Source organism: Natator depressus, chromosome 9, assembly GCF_965152275.1.
Source record: "Natator depressus isolate rNatDep1 chromosome 9, rNatDep2.hap1, whole genome shotgun sequence".
Taxonomy (NCBI): domain Eukaryota; kingdom Metazoa; phylum Chordata; order Testudines; family Cheloniidae; genus Natator; species Natator depressus.
The window spans coordinates 5436680-5463980 of NC_134242.1; the positions used below are offsets into that span (position 1 = coordinate 5436680).

The 27301-nt window shown below is 44.3% G+C and overlaps 1 protein-coding gene across 2 annotated transcripts; it reads left to right on the forward strand.

The window, feature by feature from the left end:
- The first annotated feature begins 412 nt into the window (after window positions 1–412).
- Window positions 413–27301, forward strand: TFRC (transferrin receptor). 2 transcript variants are annotated; one of them, XM_074963373.1, is made up of 19 exons: window positions 413–526; window positions 7416–7488; window positions 9331–9538; window positions 10504–10720; window positions 10964–11098; window positions 12042–12141; window positions 13292–13414; window positions 15426–15521; window positions 15840–15979; window positions 16477–16637; window positions 19453–19572; window positions 19682–19767; window positions 19900–19963; window positions 20292–20359; window positions 20454–20515; window positions 21033–21114; window positions 22553–22777; window positions 23453–23593; window positions 24126–27301. In XM_074963373.1, the coding sequence occupies exons 2-19, from the start codon at window positions 7456–7458 to the stop codon at window positions 24366–24368; spliced, it is 2304 nt and encodes a 767-aa protein (XP_074819474.1). In that variant the 5' UTR covers window positions 413–526; window positions 7416–7455; the 3' UTR covers window positions 24369–27301. The 2 variants fall into 2 exon arrangements, with proteins under 2 accessions (XP_074819474.1, XP_074819475.1); XM_074963374.1 differs by lacking the exon at window positions 413–526 and adding an exon at window positions 623–684.

A 27301-nucleotide genomic window follows, 5' to 3' on the forward strand; every position in this document is an offset into this window, starting at 1 on the left:
GGCGCCGGGCTGTGGCGATGGCAGAGGGGAGATGCCGGGCCCTGGGGTTGGCAGAGGGGAGGCGCCGGGCTGTGGCGATGGCAGAGGGCAGGTGCCGGGCCATGGGGGTGGCACAAGGGAGGCGCCGGGCTGTGGCGATGGCAGAGGGGAGATGCCGGGACATGGGGGTGGCAGAGGGGAGGCGCCGGGCTGTGGCGATGGCAGAGGGCAGGTGCCGGGCCATGGGGGTGGCACACACAGGAGGCCCCGGGCCGTGGCACACCCAGTGTCTCACTCCGTGTCTCCCCCGCCAGCGCCCCCCGCCCCCCATCTTTGAGAGGGGCAAACCCCCCCGCTCCGGGCGCGAGAGGCGGGGGGCGGGTTGCAGGGGGGTGAGGAAGAGGCGTGTCCACCTCACTCACCCCCCACACACACTCGCCGCGTTCCTCCGCCCCGCGCGGCTGATTGGCCGGCGGCCGGTTAAAACGGGCACCGCTTCCCTCCCTTCCTTGAGGGTGGCTGGAGACGGCGGCTGTAGCAGTAGCTGGTGAGTGGCCGGCCGGGGTGCGCGGGGCCGGGCATTTGGCGCGGGCGGGAGAGTGGAGGCCGAGGCCGGCCCCGGCCCCTCAGGGCGCGCCTGGTCACAAGCAGCCCCTCCCCCTGCCTACGTGCGGCGCGAGCCCGGCTGCCGCTGAGCTGTGGCGGGTGAGCGCGGGGCGGCCGGGGCTGGGCGCGTGGGAGAGCGGGGCTGCCCGGCCGTTGGTGGGGGTGGGGCGGCGGCGGGGGGGGGGGCAGTTCCTGACGCGGCGCGTGGGCTCCGCGGGCTGGGGCGGGGCTCCTGCCTGCCGCGCCGCGCACATGGTCCGCGGGGCTGCTGGGGCCTCGGTGACCTTGAGCGCATCCGGGGCCGCCGTTTGCGGGCGCAGCGCCCGGCGTCCCTGCCGCGCTCCTGGCCGGGCAGTTCGCCCCCCCCTTCTGCCTGGCCTTGGGGGGGCCCCCCCCACGAGGCGGCCTAGCCCGCGAGCTCCCCGCAGGGCGGGGGTCACCCTGGGCCTGCCGCAGCCCGTCACCAGGTGCCTGGCTCTGGCCCCTCCTTGAAACGGGGCACGTCCCGCGGCCTGGCCCCGGCGCCCACGAGGCTGCCGCCCGCGGCTCCGTGGGCAGGAGGCGGCCTGAGCCCCGTGACTAGTGTCCACGCGGCCTGGCGCTGCGCCGGCTGGAAGACGGGCCTGGCGTGGTCTCGTGGAGCATGGCAAAATGGCTCCTGTCACAGCCGGAATCTCTCTCTTGTCGCCCTCAGGACACGAGAGAGGAGCTTTGCCATCTCGTGGCAGGGTGGTGGTGAGGGGTAGGGTGATATTATTTCACCCCTTCTTTTGTACTTCTGCAGCTCTGTTCTTGGACTGTCAAGGGAAGTCAGGGCTGGTGAGCAGCCTCTTTAGCCTGTGGCCTCTAGGCTGTACTAGTGGCACCTTAGAGACTAACCAATTTATTTGAGCATAAGCTTTCGTGAGCTACAGCTCACTTCATCGGATGCATTATGCATTCCAATGAATGCATCCGACGAAGTGAGCTGTAGCTCACGAAAGCTTATGCTCAAATTGGTTAGTCTCTCAGGTGCCACTAGTATTCCTTTTTTTCTTTTTGCAAATACAGACTAATGCGGCTGCTACTCTGAAACCTGTAGGCTATACTAGCACTTCTGTATATTGCAGTAAGGACAGCTGGAGGTAGTACTAGTCCAGGCAGGCTATAGCTGTCTAACCTTGTCAGAGCAGGTCTAGGTCACACTGGCATTTGACTGACAAAAGTACTTCCACTGTGGCTGCACTAATGTGGTGGTGGCGTTGTGTCACGGCACAAGATATTTGCTGTGCTTTTTCCCTAGAAGTTGTGGAGTCATTCACTTGAAAGGTGGGGTACCTTCAACAGTTATCTAGGCAGCTGCAGCAGCAGAGCACTGCCTATAGGGTGGGATATCATGTTTGTGGGAAAACTTCACTACTGACTTGGCTCAGTTATCTTAACTTGTGCTACATGAACTATGAAGCCTTATAGGCCAGTACATAGGGACCTATGTTTGCCATGGGTTTTTCCACTTGACGGAGGGAAGTGGCTAAGGGTAATGTCCAGTTCTGGACTCGAAGCCAACTGTGGTTTCTTGGGTGTCTAGCAAAAACCTGGATGTACACCCCCTGGATTATCTGTTCATATTTCAGTGGCTTTTAGGAGCTCCATTTATAGACAGTGCCTCTTGTGCTAAATGCAACAAAGCTTGTGTGCTCTTGGGGTAGAGACCATCGGTATAAAGCATTACAGCAGGTAATATAGACCAAAAAGAGTACAAGGAGATGGTGAATGACAGATGGTGGTCTCAGTAACCATGACCAGATGCTTGTAGCATCATAGCTAAGGAGGGATTTAAAGGATAGTGAGGTAGCTTTATGGATGTTTGTGGGGAGCTTCTCCCAAGAGGGAGGGGGCAGCATGGGAGACAGCATGAAGGTGTTTGAAAATATAAGCAAGTGAAGAAGGCTGGCATCACTGGCCAATCAGAGGCAGGAATGAATATTTTAATAGTGAATCATAGAACTGGAAGTCACCTCAAGAGGTCATCTAGACCAGTCCCCTGCACTCAAGGCAGGACTAAGTATTATCTAGACCATCCCTGACAAGTTTGTCCAACCTGCTCTTAAAAATCCCCAATGATGGAGATTCCACAACTTCACTAGGAAATCTATTCCAGTGCTTAACCACCCTGACAGTTAGGAAGCTTTTTCCTAATGTCCAACCTAAACTGCCCTTGCTGCATTTTAAGCCCATTGCTTCTTGTCCTATCCTCAGAGGCTAAGAATTTTCTCCCTCCTCCTTGTAACAACCTTTTATGTGTTTGAAAACTGTTATGTCCCCTCTCTTTTCTCCAGACAAAACAAACCCAGTTTTTTTCAATCTTTCCTCAAAGGTCATGTTTTCTAGACCTTTAATCACTTCTGTTACTCTTCTCTGGACTTTCTCCAATTGTCCATATCTTTCCTGAAATGTGGCATCCAGAACTGTACACAACTCCTCCACACTGATTAGGCCTCTACTGGAGTAGAGCGGAAGAATTACTTTTGTCTTGCTAGCAATACTCCTGCTAATAACATCCCAAATATGTGGTGGTTTTGTTTTGCAACAGGGTTACACTGACTCATATTTAGGTTGTGATCCACTATGACCCCCAGATCCCTTTCTGCAGTACTCCTTCCTAGGCAGTCCTTTCACATTTTGTATGTGCGCAACTGATTGTTCCTTCCTAAGTGGAGTACTTTGCACTTGTCCTTATTGGATTTCATCCTATTTACTTCAGACCATTTCTCCAGAGACTGAGTACAGTAAGAATAGGATGTGAAGGATTTGAGAACAAAACTAAGCAGCTATGTTTGATGTGATGGAGAAGGAGGAGCCAGTAGAGGGTTGCAGAAGGGGGTGACATGCTCAAAATGATGAGTGAGGAAATCCTTGCAGCTGGTATTTTGAATGGGGTAAGACTGCTGGTGTCAAAGCCAGAGAAATGGATGTTGTAGTAATCCAGACTCTCATCATACCATGTCTCGATAAGAGATCTAGCTGTGAATGGATAGGCAAAGTGTGCAGAAAGAATTCGCAAGATTTAGATATTCTGGATGTGGGATTGGCATAGGTTAATCAGATTTTTGGCCAGCGTGCCTCATCTCAAAATGGAGTTAAGATGCTTCAGTTCCACAGAAGGGTATTAGTGCTGCTTGAGTGTACCCTTAATGCACAGCTCATGTTACATTGATGCACAGTCTACATGAATTTACAACCCATGCTGATGGGAGAGCTGCTCCTGTCAGTGTAGTTAGTTCAGCTCCACAACAGGCGGTAGATGTGTCCATGGTAGCAACTCTCCTGTTGACATAGCACTGTCTAAACCAGGAGTTAAGTTGGTGCAACTATGATGTTCAGGGGTGTGAAAAGTTCACATGAAGTGACATCAACTTGTCTGTAGTGTAGACCTGGCCTGAAGCATGAACAATCTTTTGTGGATTATTGTTGTGCACTGGCATTGCTGGAATAAACTTGTGATTCTTGAACAGGATGCAAATATATCTGGCTAAAGGGAACAGGTTCTATAGGCCACCACATGGTTGCTTATTGAGTTGTCACTTATGCACCCTAGGGTTCTTTAAGCTCTAAGATGAGACCTCTGGGGAAGAAACATCAAGTAATACTTCCTATTTTCTATAACTTATTTAACTAAGCTAAATTATTCTAATTCAAATTAAATGAATGAATTTGAGTCAACTTATCAAATAAAACTCCTTGTCAGCTTGGGAAGGCAGTATGTTTATCTGTCAGCCCCAATAATGAGGGTATTAAAACTTGTACTAAGTGATAGCAAAACTCTTACTAAAAACAGTGTGCTTGCCCAGTCAAGCACTCAGGAAAGGCCAAAATTTGCCCATGCAGCCTTAATTTGGCTCCTTGTATAAATGCACTATAATAATCACATGCTGTTTTTACAGCACACCTGCATCATTCTGTGAATGTGTAGTTTAGACCACAAGTTAAGTGAGAATACTTCTAAAGTGACATTTAATCTGCCATCCAAACCTGGCAGCAGATACTAGATTAACCTCCTCATGGGTGTAGGTATGGTTCTCTCACTATAGTATCTGAGTGATTCACAAAACAAACTCTGAGAATATCCCTTTGAGTTTAGGTGCTGGTGTTCCCACTTCAGTTGGGGAGCTGAAGTGCAGAGTTTATGGCCAAATTATCAGAAGGTTTGACTAAGTTTGGATGCCCAATTTGAGACACCTAGGTCCTGAACTTGCACTATATTTAGGGCTATAAAAACAGCATGTGACTTCAGGTGCTTTTGCAGATATGCCAAATTAATGGTCACCTGTGAAGTCTGGTTTTAAATGACTTGCCCAGCATCACATAGGAACACTGGCATATGCAGAGATAAATGCCATCCTGGAGAACTGGATTCTAACTGGCTTACCCATAAGACCATACTTCTGCTCTCCTCTACTTCCAACAAATGAAGTAGGGTACTATAGACAACCACCTCATTCACTAAACAGCCTTGATTCCCAGGGCACTATCTATCATACACTGAGTGATACGGGGTCATGTAGAAAATTAGAATTGATACAATCTTTAATTACATGATGTGTGCACAAGGGGGAGTCAAATTAAGGTTACAGAGGCAACCTTAATTCTCACACTTCCTAACTCAAGTGCTGACTCCTCATCCTTAATGTTCTTTCAGTTTAGCATTTAACCCCTAATCTCTAACAATAAAAACCAAAGATTGCATCATGTGGAACCACTCCAACTCCACCCCAGTTGGAACATCAGCGGGGTCAGCGTAGTCCTTTTATGCTAGCTGAGTGACTGCTATGGTGGCAGGCTACTATCCTCTAGGGACAAGTCACTGGAAGGATGATGCTTTGCCAGTGTGCTTCATGTTATCTTCTGACAGAAGAAGAATGACTCTTGGATTTAATTCCAGTTTCTGTAGAGATGTTCTAATGGTTATGGGGGACAGACCCACCTCCCTTCCTGTTCTTCTCCACTGTTAAAACAGCCTGTGCCTGAGGCTGTCTGGCATGGAGATTTCAGGCCAAATGTTTAGTTTGGCAAAGTTACAAGCAACTGAAAATGGGGTCTTATAATAGAAAATGCTAGGAACATCTGCACCTGCAATTCCCATTGAGAGGCTGATAGAGGAAGAGTCAAATAACTTCCATGCTAAAATTTATTTAGGCTACAGCTCTATCAGGTAAACGATTAAGGATAAAATTTCTGTCAGTCACAGGTTCCATGACTTTCAGAGGCCTCTGACATTTTCTGCTTGAACTGTTAGCTCCATGCCTTAGGGTGGCAGAGGGGCCCCCTTTATTTTCATATTCAGACAAGTAATAGGCTTCTGCAAACCTTTTTGTTGCCCATGACCTGTCTGAATTTACCAAAAATAACCAGGACACAACTTAACCTTAGTGATAAGTCTTACCTTGCATTCCCTTCCAGAGAGCATCATGAGATGTTCCAGTACAATGCAGGACAACACAATTTGCTTATTACATTCAATTAGCAAAAAATGCCAGGATTGTGAAACACTTCCAGCACATAAGATGTGCATGTGTAACCTTTGGAACAGGTTTATTTAACCTTAAGTTTAGTTAGTTGGTTCTAGATCAATGATTCTCCACTTGGGGTACACATACCCTAGCAGAGGTCTTCTGGGGGGTTGGTGGGTACATCATTCACCTAGATAATTGCCTAGTTTACAACAGGCTACATAAAAAGTGCTAGCTAAGTCAACAAACTCTTAAAATATTAGATAAAACAAGTTTTGGGGGTTTTTGTCCCCCCCGTAATAGTGTACTGAGACATGTATTTTTGTCTGACTTTTTTTTTGTAAGCAAGTGGTTTTCAAGTGAGGTGAAACTTGGGGCATGCAAGATGAATCAGACTCCTGAAAGGGGTACAACCTGGAGTGGCTGAGAACCACTATTCTAGGTGTTGGAGAAACTAGTCTTTTGGTGACATTCTGAGTCGGTGGCTTCTGAGAGCCCACATGCTCACTGCCAGGCACTGGACTTGGCATGCTTCCACCAATAAAATGTAGTGGGGAGGGACTTGATAAGATGGTGGCTATGACTATTGTCCATCACTAGGAATCAATACAAAAACATTGGTATTTCCCCTGCCATGGTAATCCCTTCACTAAAGTGTTTAAATATTGGATTTGCTTTTCTAACAGTTCCAAAACAAAAGGTGATTTAAGACTAACCACTCGTCCTGGCCTTGGCTATAAGGATTACTTGTTGGATGGGAGCTTGTGAATATATTCTAGTTTTTTGTTAGCAATTACAAAGGTTACACTTAAAACACATAGCTTCTTAGCTATAAGGCTTAGTTAATAAAATAGATGACTGAAACTTTAGCTTGTTTCTTGAACTTGAGGTCTGGGGACTTTAAGAGACTGAACTTTGGAGTTTCCCATTAGAGCTAGCTGAGGTAATCAGTTTCCTCCCTTCTTCCCCCACACCAAGCCTTCAAATGGGGAGGGGATGTAGTTGGTTAGGGCAACAGCATCACTGTTAATACTGACCTTAGCAACACTCCAGCACACAAACCAGAACAAATATTGCACATTAGCTTCACCTGGATTAATCTTGCAACTCATGGTATTTGGCAAAACTGAATAGCTACATTGGTAGTATTTAAGATGAAGGCCCAGAAATACTTCATATAGAAAGAAGCTACTTCTACATAAGCACTTACAAACTTTCTGCCATAGCTCTAAAGTGGTATAACACAGTAGTTAGTATTGCATCTGGCAGATTTAAGTAATGCTGGTGAGCCTGATGTGCATGATAGGAATTTTAATGTGTATGTGCCTTTTGAAATTTTAGGTTTCAGTCAAGGAGTTGGAGGGAGCTAGTTCAAGAAACTATGGATCATGCTCGATCAGCAATCTCCAACTTGGTAAGATTTCCTGTCTAGTAATGTTGTAGTCTGAACACTGCTTCTGGTGAAAGTTAAGATAGGAGCAAGTAAACACTTTCAGGAATAAAATATTACATGTCAATCTTTAGAGACTGAGTTTCTTCCTATCTTAGCTGATCTTAGGCCATGGTTTTTCAAGAGTGACGTTTCAGGTTGAGCACCCAAAAGCCCCTAGTCAAAGTGACCTAAATCCTGAAATCTGAAGGTAATTGTTCTTCCTTCTTCCCCCCCACCCCATGGTGTCGAGTTGGGGATATGAAGTCACTGGTCACTCTAACTATATAATATATTGGTGGTGGGAATGGAGGAACCACCATCAGCTAGAAATTGCCAAAATGATATGATTTTTTAACCTAGTTTCACCAGGAAAGCTAAAAATGGCCAAGATGTAAGACAGAGGGAAACTGACTTCTGTGTAGAATTCATACAGACTAAGGGCTTGTCTATACTGCCAAGTTGTTGACCCAGCTTTTCTTTCATGGGTTAAAGCCCCACCCCTGAAAGATAAGTTTTGTCACTGCAAGTGGCAGTGGCAATGCAGCTTTGTTGGCAGGAGCACTCTCCTGAAGTCTAATGCTTCATTTTAAGCAAAAGGACTCTAGATAATTGCCTTTGCGTTCACCTAGAGGGAGCAGTAAGTTGAATTTTGTGGGTCTTATTTTTTCCTGCTGTTTGTAGACTGGTAGAGGGCAGTGTGGTGTGAAACAGAGCTCTGATAAGGGGGGTGAAGGTGGGAGAGGAGTTACTTAAGCACCAGTGTGGACACAAGAACAAATGGATATAAACTAGCCATCAAATTTAGGTTTGAAATTGGGCAACTGTCTTAAATCTTCAGAGGAGTGAAGTTCTGGAACAGCCTTCCCAGGGGAGCAGTGGGGGCAAAAAACGTAACTGTCTTCAAGACAACTTGATAAGCTTATGGAGGGGATGCTATGAAGAGACAGGCCACATGCCATTGCAGGCAATCCATGACTGCCAGTAGCAAAAATCCCCAACAGCTAGAGACTGGACACTAGATGGAGTGGGCTCTGAGTTACTGCAGAGAATCCTTTCCCAGGTGTCTGCCTGGTGGGCCTTGCCCACTAGCTCAGGGTTTAACTGATCACCCTATGGGGCTAGGAAGGAATTTCCCCAGGTCAGATTGGCAGAGACCCTGGTGGGGTTTGGCCTTCTTCTGCAGCCTGAGGCATGGTTCGCTTGCAGGTTTAAACTAGTGTGAATGTTGGGGGTCTCTGTAACTTTAAGTCTTTAAACCATGATTTGAGGACTTCAGCAACTCAGCCAGAAGTTAGGGGTCTATTACAGGGGTGGGTGAGGTTCATTGGCCTGCAACATCCAGGAGATCAGACTACAGTCAGAAGGGACCATCATGATCTAAAGTCTAAGTCAAAACATGAGTTATTAGTCCTGTGCTTCCTCCAGAATAGGTGCGGGTGTCAACACCTAAAACAGAGCTGCCTTAGAGGTTTTACTTATCAGGACTTTATCAAAGTCCTGAACTCCCTTTATCATAAAAACTTTAAAAGATGGCTGACGTTCTTGAACACTACCTTTAACTAGTAGGTTTAGGTTGACTGCAGAGTTATATGTGAAGATCCCAATTTTGTGGGTTTACAGCAAACATCCAATCTGGTGACTCTAGACAGATCTAATCACTAACTAGTTAAAACAATTGGCTTTTAGAGTGGGTCCTACATAAATAAAATCCTCTACATGTATTCTGGAATGAACACAAATCCCAGATTGTAACAAGCAATATAGTAGGCTTTTTGTGTAGTATCAAGTCACATATTTCTCACTCATGTCTTCTTTCCAATTTAGTTTGGAGGTGGGCCGCTGTCATACACCCGTTTCAGTCTGGCTCGTCAAATGGATGGAGACAGTCATGTGGAAATGAAACTGGCTGAAGAGGAGGAAGTTGGAGAAAATGGAATGACTGACCATGTTCGTAGTCATGTAGCAAAACCCAGGAATAGTGGGAGAAACCTCTGGTGCAAGGTTGCTGCAGGAGGCCTCCTCTTCTTAATTGGTAAGATGAAAGGAATTCTACAAAGTAGAGGTACCAAGACACACTATGCTCTGTTATAGTGATTCTTCAATGTGCATCTTACAATAGACCATCTAGACTACAGTACAGTAGAATCTGTTAAACTTCTCAGGAATGGAGGTTGTTCATAACTGAACAAAACAGTGTGGTTCTTTCAGAAATTTATAACTGAACATTGACTTAATACAGCTTTGAAACTTTGCTGTGCAGAAGAAAAATGCTGCTTTTAACTATTTTTTAAATTAAACAAGCACAGATGGCTTCCTTAACTGTAAGTTTAAAAAATATTTGACAAGGTAACACAGTTCTGTACTATATTTGCTTTCTGATGCCTGATTGCATACTTCAAGTTCCAAATGAGGTGTGGTTGACCAGAGTTAAGAACTGACTGGAGGTTCTATTGTACCTCATTCCTGGGGCTGACAGTGTGAATACCTGTTTATTTTACTACAAATCTGGAGTTTAATGTTTATCAAAGCAAAGAAGAGCAAACAGTATTATGAGGAAACTAGTAAAAGTGTCTTGTCAGCTAACAGAGGAACAAAGCTACAATAGGTGCATTAATGTTGGAAGATGATCAAGTAGGTCTTAAGGAAGATGTGGACTTCCTGCTTTAGTACCCAATAACTAGTTTTGTTACAGTAATACAGACTCAAAGCAAACACAGCTAAATAAAACCTGAATGGTATTGGAGACCCATTGTATGAAAATTTTATCAGTATGGTACAGGATGCTTTATCCACATGGTATCTTAACATATAGAATCCGTTAAGGTGAAACTTAGGAAAGCTGGTACAGTTTATAAGAACTTCCAAAGCTTGCATGGGAACAGGTTAGTCTCCCAATAAAACTCAACTACTTGGAATGAACAGTCGGGGGCTTGAGTTAACACTGCGTTGGCTCGGGTTTTTTAATGGCTTTGTAGTGTGTAAACGTCTTTTCCCTAGGGTTTCTGATTGGCTACTTGAGTTACCGTGGGAGAATGCAGGCAACTAGCACTTGTTCAGATGGAAGTAATGCATGTGGAAACCCTGCCATCACACCTTCCCCAGAATATAACAATGAGTACATGGAAGAGCCTAAAACTGAACATGTCCTTTACTGGAAGGATCTCAAAATGATGCTGTCAAACAAGCTGAGAGCTGTAAACTTTAACAATGCCAGGTAACATCCTTCAGAGTCCTAGACAGAGCTATTTGTTTCACATCCTGAGTATTTTGCTAATCTGAAACCACCTACCTGTTCCTGTAGAACAAGTGTTAAATAACTGAAGACTCTTGCCACCTCAGTTACAATCATGAGTGTGGTCTAGGCTAAAAAGTTAAGTGGCTTGTTCACAACCTGGCATTGTACTAGGTAGCTGGTTTTTAAACTGTTGTGCCTTTACATTTTTTCTTTCTGTTCCAGGAAGCTGACATCTTATGAAGCTGGCTCTGAAACAGATGAAAGTCTTGCTATCAATCTTCATGGTCAGTTAACTGACTTCAAACTGGATAAAGTTTGGAATGATGAGCACTACGTTACACTGCAGGTCCAGGGCAGGTATGTTAATATGCTAAAGACAGTAAGCTGCTTTTATTCTTTCAGGCTTGGATCTTACTAGTTCAACCATAAAAATTCTTCAGCTAGAGCAAATGTTTGAGGGGTCTCACTCTCTCAGGCCAGCTAATCTTGTTTGAGGGGAAATCCAAGCCAAAGTCTCTCTTGGCTTCACTTCCACCTGTGGTAGTGGCTACTGGGGTGCCTCAGAGTCCGGAAAACTTTTTAAAAGCCTGCCTTACAGAAGTAGACAGAGTTGGTAAAAATCTGTCACAATGCTAAACTGTAGAACTAAGCTTGTCATAGAATAATGACTTGCTTTTACCAAAGTAGTGCATGAGTCTTTAGCCTCTTGAGTTGTCAGTTAATACAGCCCTATTTCTGTTGGGACATATAGATCCTGTAGCTATAGTCATAAACTTGTCTTGGCCTGCAAGACCCTATCGGCTCAAATCCTTAGTGTTATGGCAAGGCATACTTGGAGGAGAGTGGTGGGAAAGCAGTAATCCTTAACTTCTACATTGCTCACATATGTGAGCACTTAGTGTTCCCCTACGTATCCTAATTCTTTCTCCACTCAATACTTGCATACAAGCACCTGTCATCCCTTTTCAGGGTTAATGACTCCAAACATCACCTTCTAGAAGCTCATTACTATAATCTAAATGTAGGCTTTATGCAGCTTGGCTTAAACTAGCTTTGTGGGCCATATATACAACTAATGCTTATTGTATACATTGGGAAGTAGCATGTTTGAGCTACTTAAGGTCTCACCATTTCACTTAAACAAATGTCAGATTTATACTTCCAAATCATATTTCTATGGTAAAACTATTTTAAGCAGAATAATCAAATAGTAAATGGCTAGTGCTAACAACTTGCTAATCTGCCATTTTTAGAATTGGTACTTTAGCTCTGCTTAATGCTGTTTCTTGCTGTCTAATAGCTCACCAAATAAAGTGACTATTGAGTCTTCAACTGAAACCCCAACAGAACTGAAAATTACCGATGGGTATGTGGCGTACAGTGCAAGGGCAACAGCAACAGTAAGTTACCTAGCTTTGAATAGCAAACTACTCTTTAAAAGAACAAGTCTGAATGTGCTGAGGATAACTGACTTGTCAGTTAATCTCACTTGTCCACAAGTCACTCTCTAGGACTGAGACTTGAACTGTCAGTGGCTCCTTAATACTTCATTCTTAATTATTCTAAAGTGTCTGGCTTCTACCCCTGAGACACAAGACTACTGCTTCACTTACAGCCAAGCAGAGCAGGATATGGTGGTTATTGGGCAGAACAGCTCTTCAGAATAGTCCCTCCTGAGGCTTACCATTGAGGACATGGCCCAGGTATTTCCAAGCTCCAGCCCATGAAGCAAGAGTTCTCAAAGTTAGAACTTGAACTTACCATCACACCCACACCTAGTAAAGCAAACTAAACTCTGGTCCTGGATTTTATATTTACTAATAGGTGTAAATAACACTTAGCTTATCACCAAGATGAGCATGTCTGTCTAAACTCCCATACCACTTAGGGTAAGTTCCCTGCAACTCCCCTTAAACCCATTTCAACCCCCCCATCACCAAGGCCTGCAGTAGCTGGTGGCTGCTTCCCTCCTCAGGGGTTCCTGGCTAGGGGCCCATCCAGGAGCTCTTCAAGAACAATCATAAAGTAAGACTGGAAGGGCCCTCAAGAGGTCATTTGGTCAAGTCTCCTCCTGTGCTAGGGCCAGGACCAAATACCTAGACCATCCCTGACAGGCTTGTCCAACCTCTTCTTGACTCCCAATGATGGGATGCCCCAACCTCCCTTGGAAGCCTATTCCAGCACTTAACTAACTGTAGGTTAGATATTGAGGAAGAGGAAGAAGTAGCCTAGGCTAACTAAATCTCTCACTGCCTATTACTATTGTCCTACCTTCACTGAAGATGGAGAACAATTGATCACCCTCTAACAGGGGGAACCTCTGCCCAGAAAGCTGGTGGCCTAACAGCTGGGAGTTGCTATAGCTTGAACCCAGATAATTTGCTGCTGAATGCATGAGACTTGGTTGAAGCTAGGACATTCAAGTTGCTGCATGAGTTTGGATTTCTCATTATCTTCCTGTAAATAAGACAAGTGGTCCAGGCCCCATGGCTTTAGAGAGATTTAGGTGAGTTATCAATGACTGCTACAACTACATCTTCTTTGTTCCAGGGTAAACTAGTCTATGCTAACTATGGCCGGGCAGAGGACTTTCAGGAACTAAATAAGATGGATACCCCCGTAAATGGATCTGTGGTCCTTGTCAGAGCTGGGAAAATTTCTTTTGCTGAGAAGGTAGGTAACAGCTCTTGGCTCCTATTCTGAATAGTGTGTTCATAGATCACCTAGCTAACTTAGGACACTTTTTAGTAATTAACTGTCATCTTCAGGTTAGTCAGATCAGCCTTTAGCTTAGTCTAGATGTATTTGAATGCTGCAGGAGTTGGGGGAGAGGAGGAGTGTACCTCCTTGACATGTGACTGGGCCTGGCAAAAATTGTTCATGCTGCCACTACTTCTGGCCCACAGTTGCAGGAAGGAGTAGCCTGTTTCAGTTAACTTGGTTACAGTGCAAGAGAATAGTGAGAACTCTGCCTACTGGGCGGGGGTGCAATGTAAACTTCATCACTTGCCTAGTGACTAAACACTCTGGAGTCCTTCTCGGTGGGGCTGGTAGCATTGCCTGTAAAGACTGAGTGACACTTCCATCAGAACAGCCATACTGGGTCAGATCAATGGTCCATCTAGCCCAGTAATCTGTCTTCTGATGGTGGCCAATACTAGATCCTTCAGAGGGCATGAACAGAACAGGGCAATTATCAAATGATCCATCCCTTGTCTATTCCCAGCATCTAATGGGAAGAGGATTTCCAGGGTCTCATAATGCCAGAAGACCCTATTTTAGTGGCTTACAGCTTAGCCCAAACAGTTGAAGTTCAGCAGAAACTTTCCATGCCACCTTGTCTCAAGTGACCAACTTCAGCCACCCATGAGACCAATGGAAACACTTTACCCCTGGGAAAGAAACTGACCTTTTCTTTGAGATACTCTGGTGGCTCCATGTTTGGGAGCAGGAACTTAAAATTTGACAGGAAGGTGGCCTTGGTCACTGCCTCTTGCCATCCCCTGCAGAAGCTGACCAAACTTGGTCCATTAAGCCATTGAAACTCTTGCCCATGCTCTCTAGAATCTCACTAGACCTTTACAGCTAAATTGGCCAAAGATTCTGTCCATGTTGGGCATGCTCCAGTCTTGGGATGAGTAGAGCTCACTGTAATAGCAGATTTGAGCTGCTCCAGGCACCAGAATGGAGTAGAGGAGCCTGTCTCTTTAGCTCCAGGCAGCATAGAAGAAGCTGCTCCTGAAGTGGAGAGGAAAAGCACTGGGATGGGTTGAGCTGAGTGGCCAGAGAAGGAACCTGGGACTGAGTGGTCACTGGCCCAAGCTAGATAAGGGAGTGGGGAAGGAAGTAATGGGATCAGGAGCCAGAGATGGGGAAGATACAGGACAAGGAAGGGCAGGGCTATAGGCTAGGGGAGAAATGGGTAGTCTGCCCACTCAAGCACACCAAGGCTGTCCTTGTAACCTTAATTTTTCCCCATGTAGGCATGTCATTAGACTACCATAATGAGCCTGTTTCTCCATAGGACACTGCTCCAGAGTGCACAGGGTGGATAGTACTCAGTTAATGAGCAGCTAGTTATTCGTTAACTGAGTTATCCTATACTCTTCAAACCTTACTCTGAAGGTGGAAGTTCAGCATGGGCTTTTCTACAGCACTCATCTGTGTAGTGCTTCTGCAAATTCCCCACCAGGCTCTCAATGCAAGCACCCAAAAAATAAAACCAACAGTGACCACACATAAGAAGACTGGGTTAAATGATGTGCCCAGCATCACACAGGAACTGTGGCAGAGTCATGGATAGAATCCAATTTTCCAAGCCACTTAACAGTAACTTGCATAAGAACAGCCATACTGGGTCAGACTAAAGGTCCATCTAGTCCACTATCCCTTCCTTTACACACATTTGAACTTCTGCAAAAAATGAAACCAGGAGTCCTATGTTAGACAAGTCTCCTTCAGTACATAACCCTGCTTCATCTCAGAGAAGGTCTGTGCTGGACACTGAGGCAGCAGAGTCCTGTGTAACATAGTCTTGACTTATGCTAGTATGTGAACGTGTATGGACAAGAGGTCACATTTTAAAGTTGCACTAAGCAACCTTGATTCTGTCCTTTAGAGTCCATTATGTAACATTAACATAGCACAGACTCTTCAGCTTAATCAGTTTCACCTTCACTTCCAGGTTGCTAATGCCGAAGGCTTGAATGCAGTAGGTGTCTTGATATACCCTGATCCTGCTGATTACAAACTCCCTAATAATGAGGTTCTCTTTGGACACGTAAGTACTACTGCTGAACATTGGTTGGCTTCCCTCTAGAAGATGCAAAGGGAGACTGCATAGCATGCTTGCCTAGAGAACACAAACATGCTGTCTCTTGCATAATGCCTCTAGAAATGATTCTCCACTTATGTAAGCTTAACCATAATGGTTCCTTGATGCCAGGCCATATTGTATTTGCAAAGCTACAGCTGTGCTTTGTCAATCAAGAGTGGCTGTATTCCACAATACTGGTAGATAGACCTCTAGCACCTCACTCTTACAGACCTTAAACTATTATGTGTATCTTGCATGTAACACACAATCCTTCATTGACAGGCTCATCTAGGAACAGGTGACCCTTTCACCCCTGGCTTCCCTTCATTCAACCACACTCAGTTCCCACCAGCTAAATCTTCTGGACTCCCTGGCATTCCTGTCCAAACGATCTCTAGTACTACTGCAGGAAATTTGTTCAGGTAATATTGCCTACAGGTGTTCTACCAAGGGTCAGTAATACAATTGGATCCCTATGAGTAATCCATGAAATTGCTCTGAGTCCTTCTAAGCAGAGCTCTCCTCCTGTCATCTAACAATGTATATTGAGCTACAGCTTGTACAGTTTCATCAATATAGGACTCCTAAATTCTTGACCATTTCAGCAAATGGAGTCTTGTATCCACTGTTCCTGAGATCTTTTTATATAAACCTTGGCCTATAGCATTGCTTAAATGCAGGCTTTAAACAAATGTCTTGATGTGAAAATTGTGGTATGCTTCTCAGTCTGAGGTTTGGTGTAATACTAGGGAAATTCCAATGCAGTACACTCTTAATCCAGCATGCAGTTAGCTAAAATCAGGAACTAGTCTTGCCAGTGTCACTAACTTCCACCATAGTAAGGCTCTGAATGAGGTGCTTAAAAGTGACAATGAAGTAAAAGTATCTGATTTTTTTCCTTCCTTCCTCCTCCCCCCAGGAAAATGAATGGAGAAGTCCCCTCTGAAGAGTGGAGAGGTAGCCTCTCAGTTTACAAAATGAGGTCACAGAACACCAAAGTGACACTTGAAGTAAACAATCAAATGGTACAGAGAAAAATTCATAACATCTTTGGCGTTATCCAGGGTTTTGATGAACCAGGTAAAGCTTTGTTACTAAAATCTCATTGAATAGGCTGGCCTCGTTTAGAAGCCAGTTTAGCCTGTAACTGGCATAACTTACGTGGGAGAATGGGCTGGGGGAGTCCTGGACTTAAACTTCTTTGGCTTACTGTTGAATAAGTAAAGTGTGTAACAAGTCCTCATTACATGGAAATCTTTAAGCAAATAGCTACTTTCTCTTACTTGGCCACTGGATAACAGGCAAAATGAAAACCTTTCCCCATAACACAGTATCATTGAAAATCAAAGGATAAATGTGGAGAACTGATTTGTACACCACTCATGGGGAGTAAGCACGCTACTTCCTGAATTGGCCTGCCTCTTAATGATACTTTCCCAACTTCTCTAGTTAAGTGGTCTTGCACCTAGTAATAGTTTGGTTAAACTTGTCCATTGTCTACACACATTTGAACCAATCCAACTAAAAGGATTTTAAACCAATTTATGCAAACCAGTGCATGTTCCAGTTCATGGTTTAGGCCCTGTTCATAAGTCTACAGGTCTGGTAGACTAGTTTGTAATGCCTAAAGACCCCATCAGGATCTGAGCCTCACTCTTCCAAGCACTGTAAATACACATGACTACTTGCTCCAAAGCACTTGTGAGACTGATCACACAAAACCCTGAGAGTCTCCAAGAAATGCTCAACATTACCTGCCAGACTGCCAACTGGATGGGACTCCACTTCGATGCTAGGAAATGCACATCCCTGCATATCAATGGGAGAAGAAGGGACTTGGGACCTGAAGTGGCGTTGCCCAGACCAAGTGAACCCATGATCTTCCTTGGACAAGCAAGCCTACCAACATCTGGCACACCCACAGGTTTCTGCATTTAGCAGACACCTAAGGATATCAGAGATCCTACAAAATGTGGCCAGGATCAGTTCCTCCCTACTGGCACCATAGCAGAAGATAAACACCTTCCTGATCTCCCCTGCCACCTCATTTTGTCCTGAGGGGATCTGTAATGGCAAAAGTACCTCTGAACAAGGCAAACTCCATCAGGCAGCTAGTGAAGTGGATGTTTCTTCCCCAGAGAACCAGCAATGAACTGGTGTACATCTGTCAGGCAGGGCAGCTCCAACATCCCTCATTGCAGTGATCAGTCATGCCTTCTGATGTGCCTGGACACCATGGTGGGGAACATCCTGTAGAACACTTCCTGCTGTCATCAAGAAGCAAATCACCAGGACTCCCACCAACCAGATGTTGCCACCTACCTGAGCGGCTCACTGGAAGGCAAATTTGGAAGAGATGGGGGAAACTTTGCTTTGCTCAGGACACAGGCCCACAAGTGGAGAAGCATATTTGGCTGCTGTTAGACATGGTGCAAGGAATGCCAGGAGCTGGGAGTCCAGGTGCCACAGGTGAAGCATGCAGAGCACAAGCATCATTCCAAAGCTAGAACCATGCTGGAGAGGACCTGAAGGATGCTATCCGCTGCCAATACATAGAAAACCTAAAATGGAAGCCGAACCAGGGCAAGGCATTCAAAGTGACAGGCAAGTGGGATGCCAGCAGCCACTTCCTCCCTGGGGGACAGCTTCACCTAACTTTTGCCAACTAGGTTCATCCACAGAGCCCAGCCCAACTGGATTCCACTGAACAGCCATCTGCCATGGGAATGGGACAAGCCATGCAGGAAGCACAGCTATGCAATGAGACTACCCCACATCCTGTGTAGCTACAAGCCCCATTCCAGATCCTAGCAGCTACAGCATAACACCATCCAGGATCACCTAGTCAGATCCATCCCATCACCTGTAGGGAAGGTGGACATGAACACCATCCCTGGAACCAACTGCAGCCAGTCCTCAATGAGGACCAGAAGAAGATGGTGGCCTTGAACAGGACCCTGGCCTTCTGCTCCACCTGAGCTCAAAAGGTGGAGAAATAAACAGGTCTCAAGGTTTTGGCCAGAGCAAAGGGTTACCAGGTTCAGGCACATGCACTGATCATCAAAGCCCTGGGCACATGACACCCCAGTAACAAGCAAGTGAGAATGCAGAATCAGTCAGTGCATTCAGCTGAATGCACTAACTCATGGTGTCAGACACCATCAGGTGATCAAGGAACATCACCAAACATCCTCAATAGCAGGAAGGATGAGCTGGAGTGCTGATAAGCACAGTGGGGAAGTAATTAATTGATATAATCCATGAGGGAAATTTTCTAAATGGACAACCACAAGTACTCATTTTTTCTTTGAGGGACAATTTTCACTCACTACAAGATTTGCTTTCCACAAACAACTCTCTGTATAACTTTTTTTTTTCTTGAGTGATGTACCTAAATACTTGGATGCTACTACTGAACTGTGTTAAATTTATTCACCTAAATTTGGGTTATTGCTGATTATGTACTATATATATATTTTGACTTTGCATTTGTGGATAATCTAAGCACTATACCAGATGTAAAGACCTCTTTTCCTTAGCCTGTATAATTTTTTTTGTTTAAGCTAATCAGAACTAGCATGCATAATGGAAAAGAATTTAACTGCCTTAAATCCTGCTACAAGGAACCTCCAATCTTCCTCTATTGTACACTTGGCTCTGAGCTGAATGTCATGTCAGACATGACCAGACTGTTTTCATGAATGGCCCTAATGCTGAGCTAGTGAAGAGCCTTCTTAAAATTCAGTCTTTTTTTCCCTAAAGGTTGCATGCAGCTTGCCAAAATGTTTACTCTTCCGTGTATCACATGTAGGAAAGTGTTTTGCCAAAATATTTTGGTTCTAACTGATTTCTGAAATAGTACAGCTGCATCTCATCACTCCTGCCCTCTTTGCAGATCAGTATGTTGTGATTGGAGCCCAACGAGATTCCTGGGGTCCTGGAGCAGCAAAGGCTGGTGTGGGAACAGTCATGCTGCTGGAGCTTGCCCGTGCAATTTCTTCCATGGTAAAAACAGGTAAACCATGAAACAATTAAGCCCAAGTACACTTTCTGCTGGGGGGGGGGGGGACAAAACCTTACATAAGGTAATGGAGCCCAGATCTCAATTTTTTCTTATTTTAAAGGTGGCTATAAGCCCAGAAGAAGCATTGTCTTTGCCAGCTGGAGTGCAGGAGAATTTGGAGCTGTTGGTGCCACTGAGTGGTTGGAGGTAACTAATCTTGGTTTGATCAGATGCCTTTTACTTAATCAGAGCATACCTCTTCTGTCCATAACTGTAGTAAAAGCATACAGTTCAAAAGTTACTGCCTATTAACAGGCATTGTTTTTTCTCCCATTTTAGGGTTATTCTGCCACACTGCACACCAAAGCCTTTGCATACATCAACCTGGATGCTGCAGTTTTAGGTAACTATTGCTCTCTGGTCAGCAAATCTACAAAACTCTAAAATTAGAACTGGTCAAAAACCATTCCAATGTGAAGCTCTAAAATGACAAGGCTAAGTGTTTGTGTCTTTTTTTTTTTTTTTTTTTTTTTCTTCAAAGAAGCTACCAGTAACTGGAATAGCAGGTACATTGGGTGCTTTGGGTTAATGCTGCTCATGTACTATATTGTGTCTTAAAGCACTGAAAGTCATTACTGCTGCTAAAGAGAAACCACAATACAACTTTATTCCTATAATCTCATACTTGTATTGGCTAACATGTTCCGAATCTCTAACTTCTACCATCACAGGTTCAAGAAACTTCAGGGTTTCTGCCAGCCCAATGCTGTACAGAGTAGTGGAGCAGACTATGATGGAGGTGAGTCCTAGTCTCTCTCTGGGCTAATCTGAACCATGATCCAGGTATACAGGGAAGTACTTGGACAATAACTTTACTCTGCACCTTATTGCAGGTGAAGTATCCAGAAAATAGAAGTCTGTATGACTACATTGGTTCTGACTGGACCAAAAAAGTGTAAGTCTCTCCTGCTCATCTTTGAACAGTAACTTCAAAAAGCTCATCTGGAGCAACAAAGCTAATCTCTCTGAACCCAAATGAATCTCCTAATAAACCCCCATATAGGAATACTGACTAGGCAGTCACTCTAGCTTTAGCTCTAAACTTGTTGATACTCTGTTCAAATCCTTGAACCACAGCAAGCCATTAGGACAGCCTCCTAATCATTATGACTTCATTCCCATGTCAGTGGTGCAATAGTTTAGTACACTACTTGGTTTGGAATGTCATGTTCAAACTAGATCACATATCCAATCTAGCTTTCCAGCTGTTCCAAGAACAACCTTCTAGGAGATGCTGGTGTTTATGGGACTGCAGAAACTGGCTTGCTAGTGCTCCACTTCCTTAACAGGAATCCCCTGTGCCACCTGGCCAGGTGTGGCCATCTATTTTTAGCTCAAAGCTTCAGTTATTGTAAACATTGGATTGGGTAACCTACAGTTCTGAGTAACAATGCCAATATTTCTCATTGCAGTGTTCCCTTTCGTATGGATAATGCAGCTTTCCCTTTTCTAGCATATGCAGGAATCCCAGCCGTTTCATTCGGTTTCTATGATGTAAGTCACTTTGTACTTGTAAACCTCTGCCAAATGAAGTAAGAATGTAAATACAACTTAGCAAGGAAGCTTAACAGTAAACTTGTGATAGGTTTGATTCTCCTGATCTAGCTAGTTGGAAGAACTAAAGCTGCTCTGATAAGACGAAACCAGATCTAGCACATGTGCTAATCTTCCATCTAGTGGTTTTATCATAACTGACATCAGTGGACTAGAATCTGCCAAAGAGCACAAGGAGCAACTCCTGGCAGATTCCACTGCTCCCAGGGCTTCAGGCTTCTTACCACCTCCTGGACTAATGTGGAAGCTGAACTCAACAGTGGGGGTCAACTTTAACCTCAGGGCAGCACAGTTCTAGGGTTATACCATCCTATTTCTGTACTCAGCTTCTAGCCAGTGAATGCAATCTCTTGTATGAGCAGCTTCCTAGTTCCTTAATGGAAGGCAAGATCAGACTGTTAAAAGTACATGGGTGGCCAAGAGGTATCTTTCTGGCTCTCATCCAAACACTTCCTCAACTACTCCAGACTTAAATTCTTACTCTTCCTTCAGCCATTGGTTCACACATTAAGTAGACTAAATTATGATAAACTAAACAGAATTCTACATGGCTTCCCTGTGTTCCAGACATTGCTTGACCTACTTTCCTGTATGTAGATATGAGGCCTGTATATTAATGATGTGAGTTTCTAAACAAACCTACACAAGCCTCTTTTGAATGGAACGAGAATTCCTGCCTACCCAAATGTCCATGTTTCATTGCTATCTATAGAATTAATAGCGCTGGAACACAATAACTACCTGCTTGTCCTACCTACTATAGGAATAACTCAAAGTTTAGCTGATCAGAGAAGTCAGTTATCAAAGTTCAAATTTTAGCTCTACATAGCTAAACTTCCTCAACTTTTGATACCTGTATTAATGCTTCTGCAAATATTTGATCATGCAGTTTGCTGGAACTCTCATGATATTCTTTGGGTGGTTACTTAAACAAGAAGTTTACATCTGCAAGTCCAAATTTTCTGCAGGTATTCTTGCCAGTGGAACTTGGGTATTCCTTGCTTTGCAGAAAGCCCTTACATCCCTTGGTGGCTGAGTTTGTTGGTAAAGCTGTGGAGTAGTAGCAGGTCACCAGTAGACTGGAAACCTTGGCAAAGCTGCTTGCTGCCCACTTCAACCCAAAGTGGTGGGGCTGGCATGCATACAAGTAACACCTCCCTATCCCTCAGCTTGGCCTTCTGTAGGGCAGAATGAGTTTGGCAGAGGTGCCAAATAAGTTCAGCATGGGAGGGAAGAGAAGTGACTGCAGATAACAGGTCAGTCTAGTACTGCTTACAGTACAGCCAAGGAGTAGCGTAAAACTCACAGCTAGAGAAACATGCTCTAAAACCAGGGTTAGAGGTAAGAATTCAGAGTGCAAATGCTTTCTGCCTTGCAGGATGAGGAAGGATATCCTTACATGGGCACCAAGCAGGACAGTTGGAGCAAACTTGCCTCATCTGTAACGCAGCTGGACAAGTTGCTTCAGGCCGCTACAGAAGTGGCTGGCCAGATGGCTATTAAGATGACACATGATCACCAACTTTACCTGGACTATGAGCAATACAACCAAGAATTGCTCAGCTTCATAATGAAGATTAGCCCGTATAAACAAGAGATAAAAGTAAGTAAAGTTGGGTTTTTTGTTTCCCCCACTAACCCTAAACACCGAAATCTGCCAGTGTCTTATCCCCACCTGGTAAGCTAGGGTTGAGACGGTAGCATTGTCAATTCAATTCCTGGGGCTGCCAACAAGAGCCCCACTGCAGTGACTGGCAAAACGAGCCAACTACCATTAGCTGTGCAGTCACATGCCCAGACTGAATACATCCTCATCTGGAAGGGCTCTTCTAAAAGGGCCTCTGAAGGGTATAGCTGCTTAAGTTAAAAACTTCTTGAGCAATGTTCAGCCTAAAAAAGCTACCAGTAACTCAGGCTATGCCTACAGTTCAGTTTTTCAGTAGAACTTATGTCTAAGGGGTGAGATTTAGTCACACCCCATGTGACAAGTTACACCAACATAAGTGCTGGTGTGGACAGCACTAGGTCTGCAGGAGAGCTTCTCACTGCTTTGGAACAGTAAAGCTGATGGGAGAGTGCACTCCTGTCCACTTAGTGTAGCTACACTAGAGAGCTTACACAGCTGCATGAGTGCAGCTACACCACTGAACTCTAGTGTGGCCATGCCCTCAGTCTTTCAAAGTGGTCTCTGGTTAAGATTTGTACCAACTCAGATTCCCAACCCTGTCTCCAATAAATCAGTAGTAAAATTACTAACTCTAGCTCTTCTCCCTACCAGGGAATGAATCTGACCCTTCAGTGGCTGTATTCTGCCCGTGGTGACTTCAGTCGAGCTACAGCTGCGCTGACAAGAGACTTCAAAAACACTGACCTTAACAACAAGCTCCTCTGCCGCTTGGTGAATGACCGCATCATGAAAGTAAGTATTCTGAGCTTGGTTACAAGAGTTGATTTCACTCACTCTACAAAGGAGTCCAGTATCCAGTGGAGTGAGCATTTCATGAAGGGTTCAGTTGTATATCTGGACTCAAAGTCCACTGGATTTATACCCAGTGACTGGTCTAGCTGTTGTGGCTGCAGGTACAGAGTACATCTCCTTAAGAGGCAGAGCTGTCCTCCTGGGTGAGGGCCTGCACTTACAAAGTGGCCATCACTTCATGCTTGCTACTGTTGGATTAGGAAATGCCTATCTGGCCCCATGTGACTGCCCTGGTAAATCCTTAATTCACTTCCCCTAGAAACATGTCTAGATGCTGCTAGCTAACACTGGAAAAACAGCCATGCAAAAGCTAACAAACACTAGGAGAGGCTGTTGAACCCACTTCTGAATTTTTCCAGCCCCTAGATAATCCCTGGCTTTTGGGCCCTTCACCACTTATGTCAGTGCAAGAACTGACACCTGCAGGAATTCAGTCCAATATCCAGTTCTAAATTTTACATTTCCTCTTAAGGTGGAGTACCACTTCCTTTCTCCATATGTGTCTCCAAAGGATACTCCTCTACGTCATATCTTCTTTGGCTCTGGTTCCCACACTCTGTCAGCTTTGCTGGATCACTTGAGCCTCCGGAAGACCAACCCAAGTGCCTTTAACCCAGATCTGTTCAAGAACCAACTGGCTCTGGCAACCTGGACCATTCAGGGTGCTGCTAATGCCTTATCTGGTGACATTTGGAACATAGACAATGAGTTTTAAATGCATAATGCAGTAACCTTAATGCTGGGGTACAGAAACGGGGAACCCCACTCTTCCTCAATGACCTAGTGAACACTTACACTAAATCTATTGACAGGGTAGTTGGAAACTTACATTTTGATCAAGTAAAACTCCAAATTTGACTTTTTTGATAGGGAAACTTCACCAGCAGCTGTTCAAGCAGGGATTTCAGTCTATGCTCACTAAACACTACTGCTTGTGGTGCTGCCTTTCTGTCCTGCTTGAGAATAAACAGGTCAGACTGATTAAAGCAAGACAGTCTATTCAAATATAAATTCTGATTTAAAACTAAATTGGTACCTTTTTGAGTGGGGAGGTACCTTTTGTCTACCTGAGAGTTTTTAATGTTGGCTTTCCCTTTTGAGGTCAGTCTTAAAGTTAGTGAAGGCAGAAGATCACCTTTGTAACAGTTTATGGGGAAATTCATAAGTGTTTCCAGCCTCCCTTCTGGGGCTGTGAAGACACCTTGACCTCAAGTAAAACTGATTTTTTCACACAGTAGTAGCCCTTAGCTGCTGAAATAGTCAGGAAGTTCTGAAGTGTTTAGCCACCCTAATACATGAGTTACCATGTGAATAACCATCTTGGCTTTCCAGGAAGAGGTGACTTAAAGACTAACCCCTTACAGAAATTTACATCACAAAGGGGGAGGTGAAATCCAAATAATTTATGCCCCCTTCAGTGTCCTCACTCAGTCTCTCTCAGATAAAAAGGGACCACATGGTAACCAATAGCTCTGGATGGCTACAGCTGACACTTCAGACCCTGTTGCTGTGAGGCCTTTCATGAAATCAAGTCCTTGCTTGCCAAATTTTTGTTTGGCGAAACTCACAGGAAGGCTCTCATTGGTACTGAGTTATTTATTTTTTTATTTATTTATCAGTGACAGAGTTCACTATAAATGGCGTGGTTTTTTATAGAAGATAATTATCGGAAGCAGTGCCTTCCATAATTATGACAGTTATACTGTCGTTTTTGAATAAAAGCAGCATCTGCTATTACAATCGAACATGATACTGGAATTTTGCATTCAAATATTAAAATGAAGCAATGGTCCATGAAGCTTAAATCTATTAGAAAATTACCAGTTCAGCTTTCCATGGTTTTCAGATATGGAGATCTTGCATAAGCGTTTAATCTGGTACTAAAAGCACTCATTTCTAAAGTGACTGACTCCTGAAAAACCCTAAATTTTTGAGATACAAACAAATTAAAAATAACTGCAATTAAGCCTCCCTTGGACTTGCTGCCTAGCTCAGAGGTCAGGCTTCTATCTTACCCTGCTTCACTTGATGACCTCTGTAGTTTGTACAGTGAATGCAGCTCCATAACCTGCTTTAGGCTTTGATATTGCAAGAAAAGCACCTCTGAGCTTGGCAGATAAGACCTTTAAGGATGCATTAATAGGGTTTAACCATAGCCCTGGCTCAACCCTTGTTAAGCCTAGGGTGTTGTACACAAATGCAGACTTGTACCTCTAAGATCAGGCAGCAATTTAATCACATGGCAGCTTTGCTGCAAAATTTCCAGTACCTTATGTATCATGAAAACCTAACTCACATTATCGGGAGCAGTGTCTTCCATAATGTATAAAGAACAAGGTAGTTTTTGCCTACCACAGTGTTGTATCGGAGGCAGTGTTCTCCATATGTTGCACTAAGGGTGTATGTAATTATCGGGAACAGTGTTTCCCATAATTTTCTTATGCTTATCATGCAATGACATCTACAGAGCTTGATGGTTAGTATCTAACATGTATCCTCAAATTCCTGCAATCCTAGTTCCACTTTCCTGTGTTGCAGATGCAAATGCTAGTGTGTGTGTGTTCTGTACCTGAATGTTTTTTTTTCAACCCACTTTGTAGGCTAAATTGTTTCAAGTTGTGCTGTAATCTATCTAGTTGTGACTGCTAGGTCTGACTATTTAGCAAATATTAGAATAGTAAGGCTGTTTGACCTATCTGAGAAAGGTGAAGGGAATTGACTATGAAGGCTTGAGGAATTGATAGTGAACATACAGTGCTGGAGTTTTGATAACTCCACTGTTTAGTAAGCTACATTCAGTCTCATTGTGGCATATCTAAGCAGTACAATTTGATTTTGTACTTCAATCTACCTAGCATCACTAGAGACTAGTCAATTCAGCAGACAGCAAGGCTTTAGGGGGTCCCCATCTGCTCACTAATCAAAGACCAAGTAGACTTCCTTGTTCCTTCCAATATGTTAGTACTTCACTGGTAAGTTCCTCAAGCCTATTTAGGTTCTATTAAATGCTGCTTTTTGGCTGCAGCCAGAAACAGCAATCTCCCTGCCCCATTACAACAGGGTGCTGGTCTGAGCCCTCCATGTGGTCCACTTAAATACAGCTGGTCTAGACTCCTGGTCCCTGTGCTGGAGCTGAATCTGCAGAGAACTTAGACAGGACCTGTTCAGTGGCAGCTCAGGGATGGGGAAGAGTAGCTATTGCAATTTGAGGCTTAAACAAGCCCTTGAGACTCCATTAATGAGCTTTGGTGTAAGTTGGTCCTGGCCATCATGAAAGACAGTTAAATTCAAGTGCATACACTAAAATTTTCTGCTCTGATGGCATCCACAGCAACCTTGATACTACTTACAAGGTGACCTTATGGCACTCAAAGTCTCAGACCTGTTTCACTGGTAAAACTCATGTTGTGGTTGGAAGTTGTTGCCATAGCACTTGCATGCACCTTGAATTCTTAGATTCTGTAAACTTTGCCTGCTACTAAGCACATGAATAAGACAAACTTTGTCCTGTAGCTAGATGAGTCGTAACTGATTACTACAGGTTCCAGTCATACTTTCTTGCTCTTGTACTAAAATTTGACTTTGGGATGAGATTAATTTGCTTTGTTCCTGCATTACCTGCTTCTCCTTAAATAAAACATAAAACTT

Bases quoted from the DNA above. Each gene is read 5' to 3' on its own strand.
- TFRC (XM_074963373.1), top strand. From the start codon at position 7,456: ATGGATCATGCTCGATCAGCAATCTCCAACTTG. The intron at 15,980-16,476 runs GTAATATTGCCT...TCCTCCCCCCAG, and splicing joins ACTGCAGGAAATTTGTTCAG to GAAAATGAATGGAGAAGTCC. The intron at 22,778-23,452 runs GTAAGTAAAGTT...TCTCCCTACCAG, and splicing joins CGTATAAACAAGAGATAAAA to GGAATGAATCTGACCCTTCA.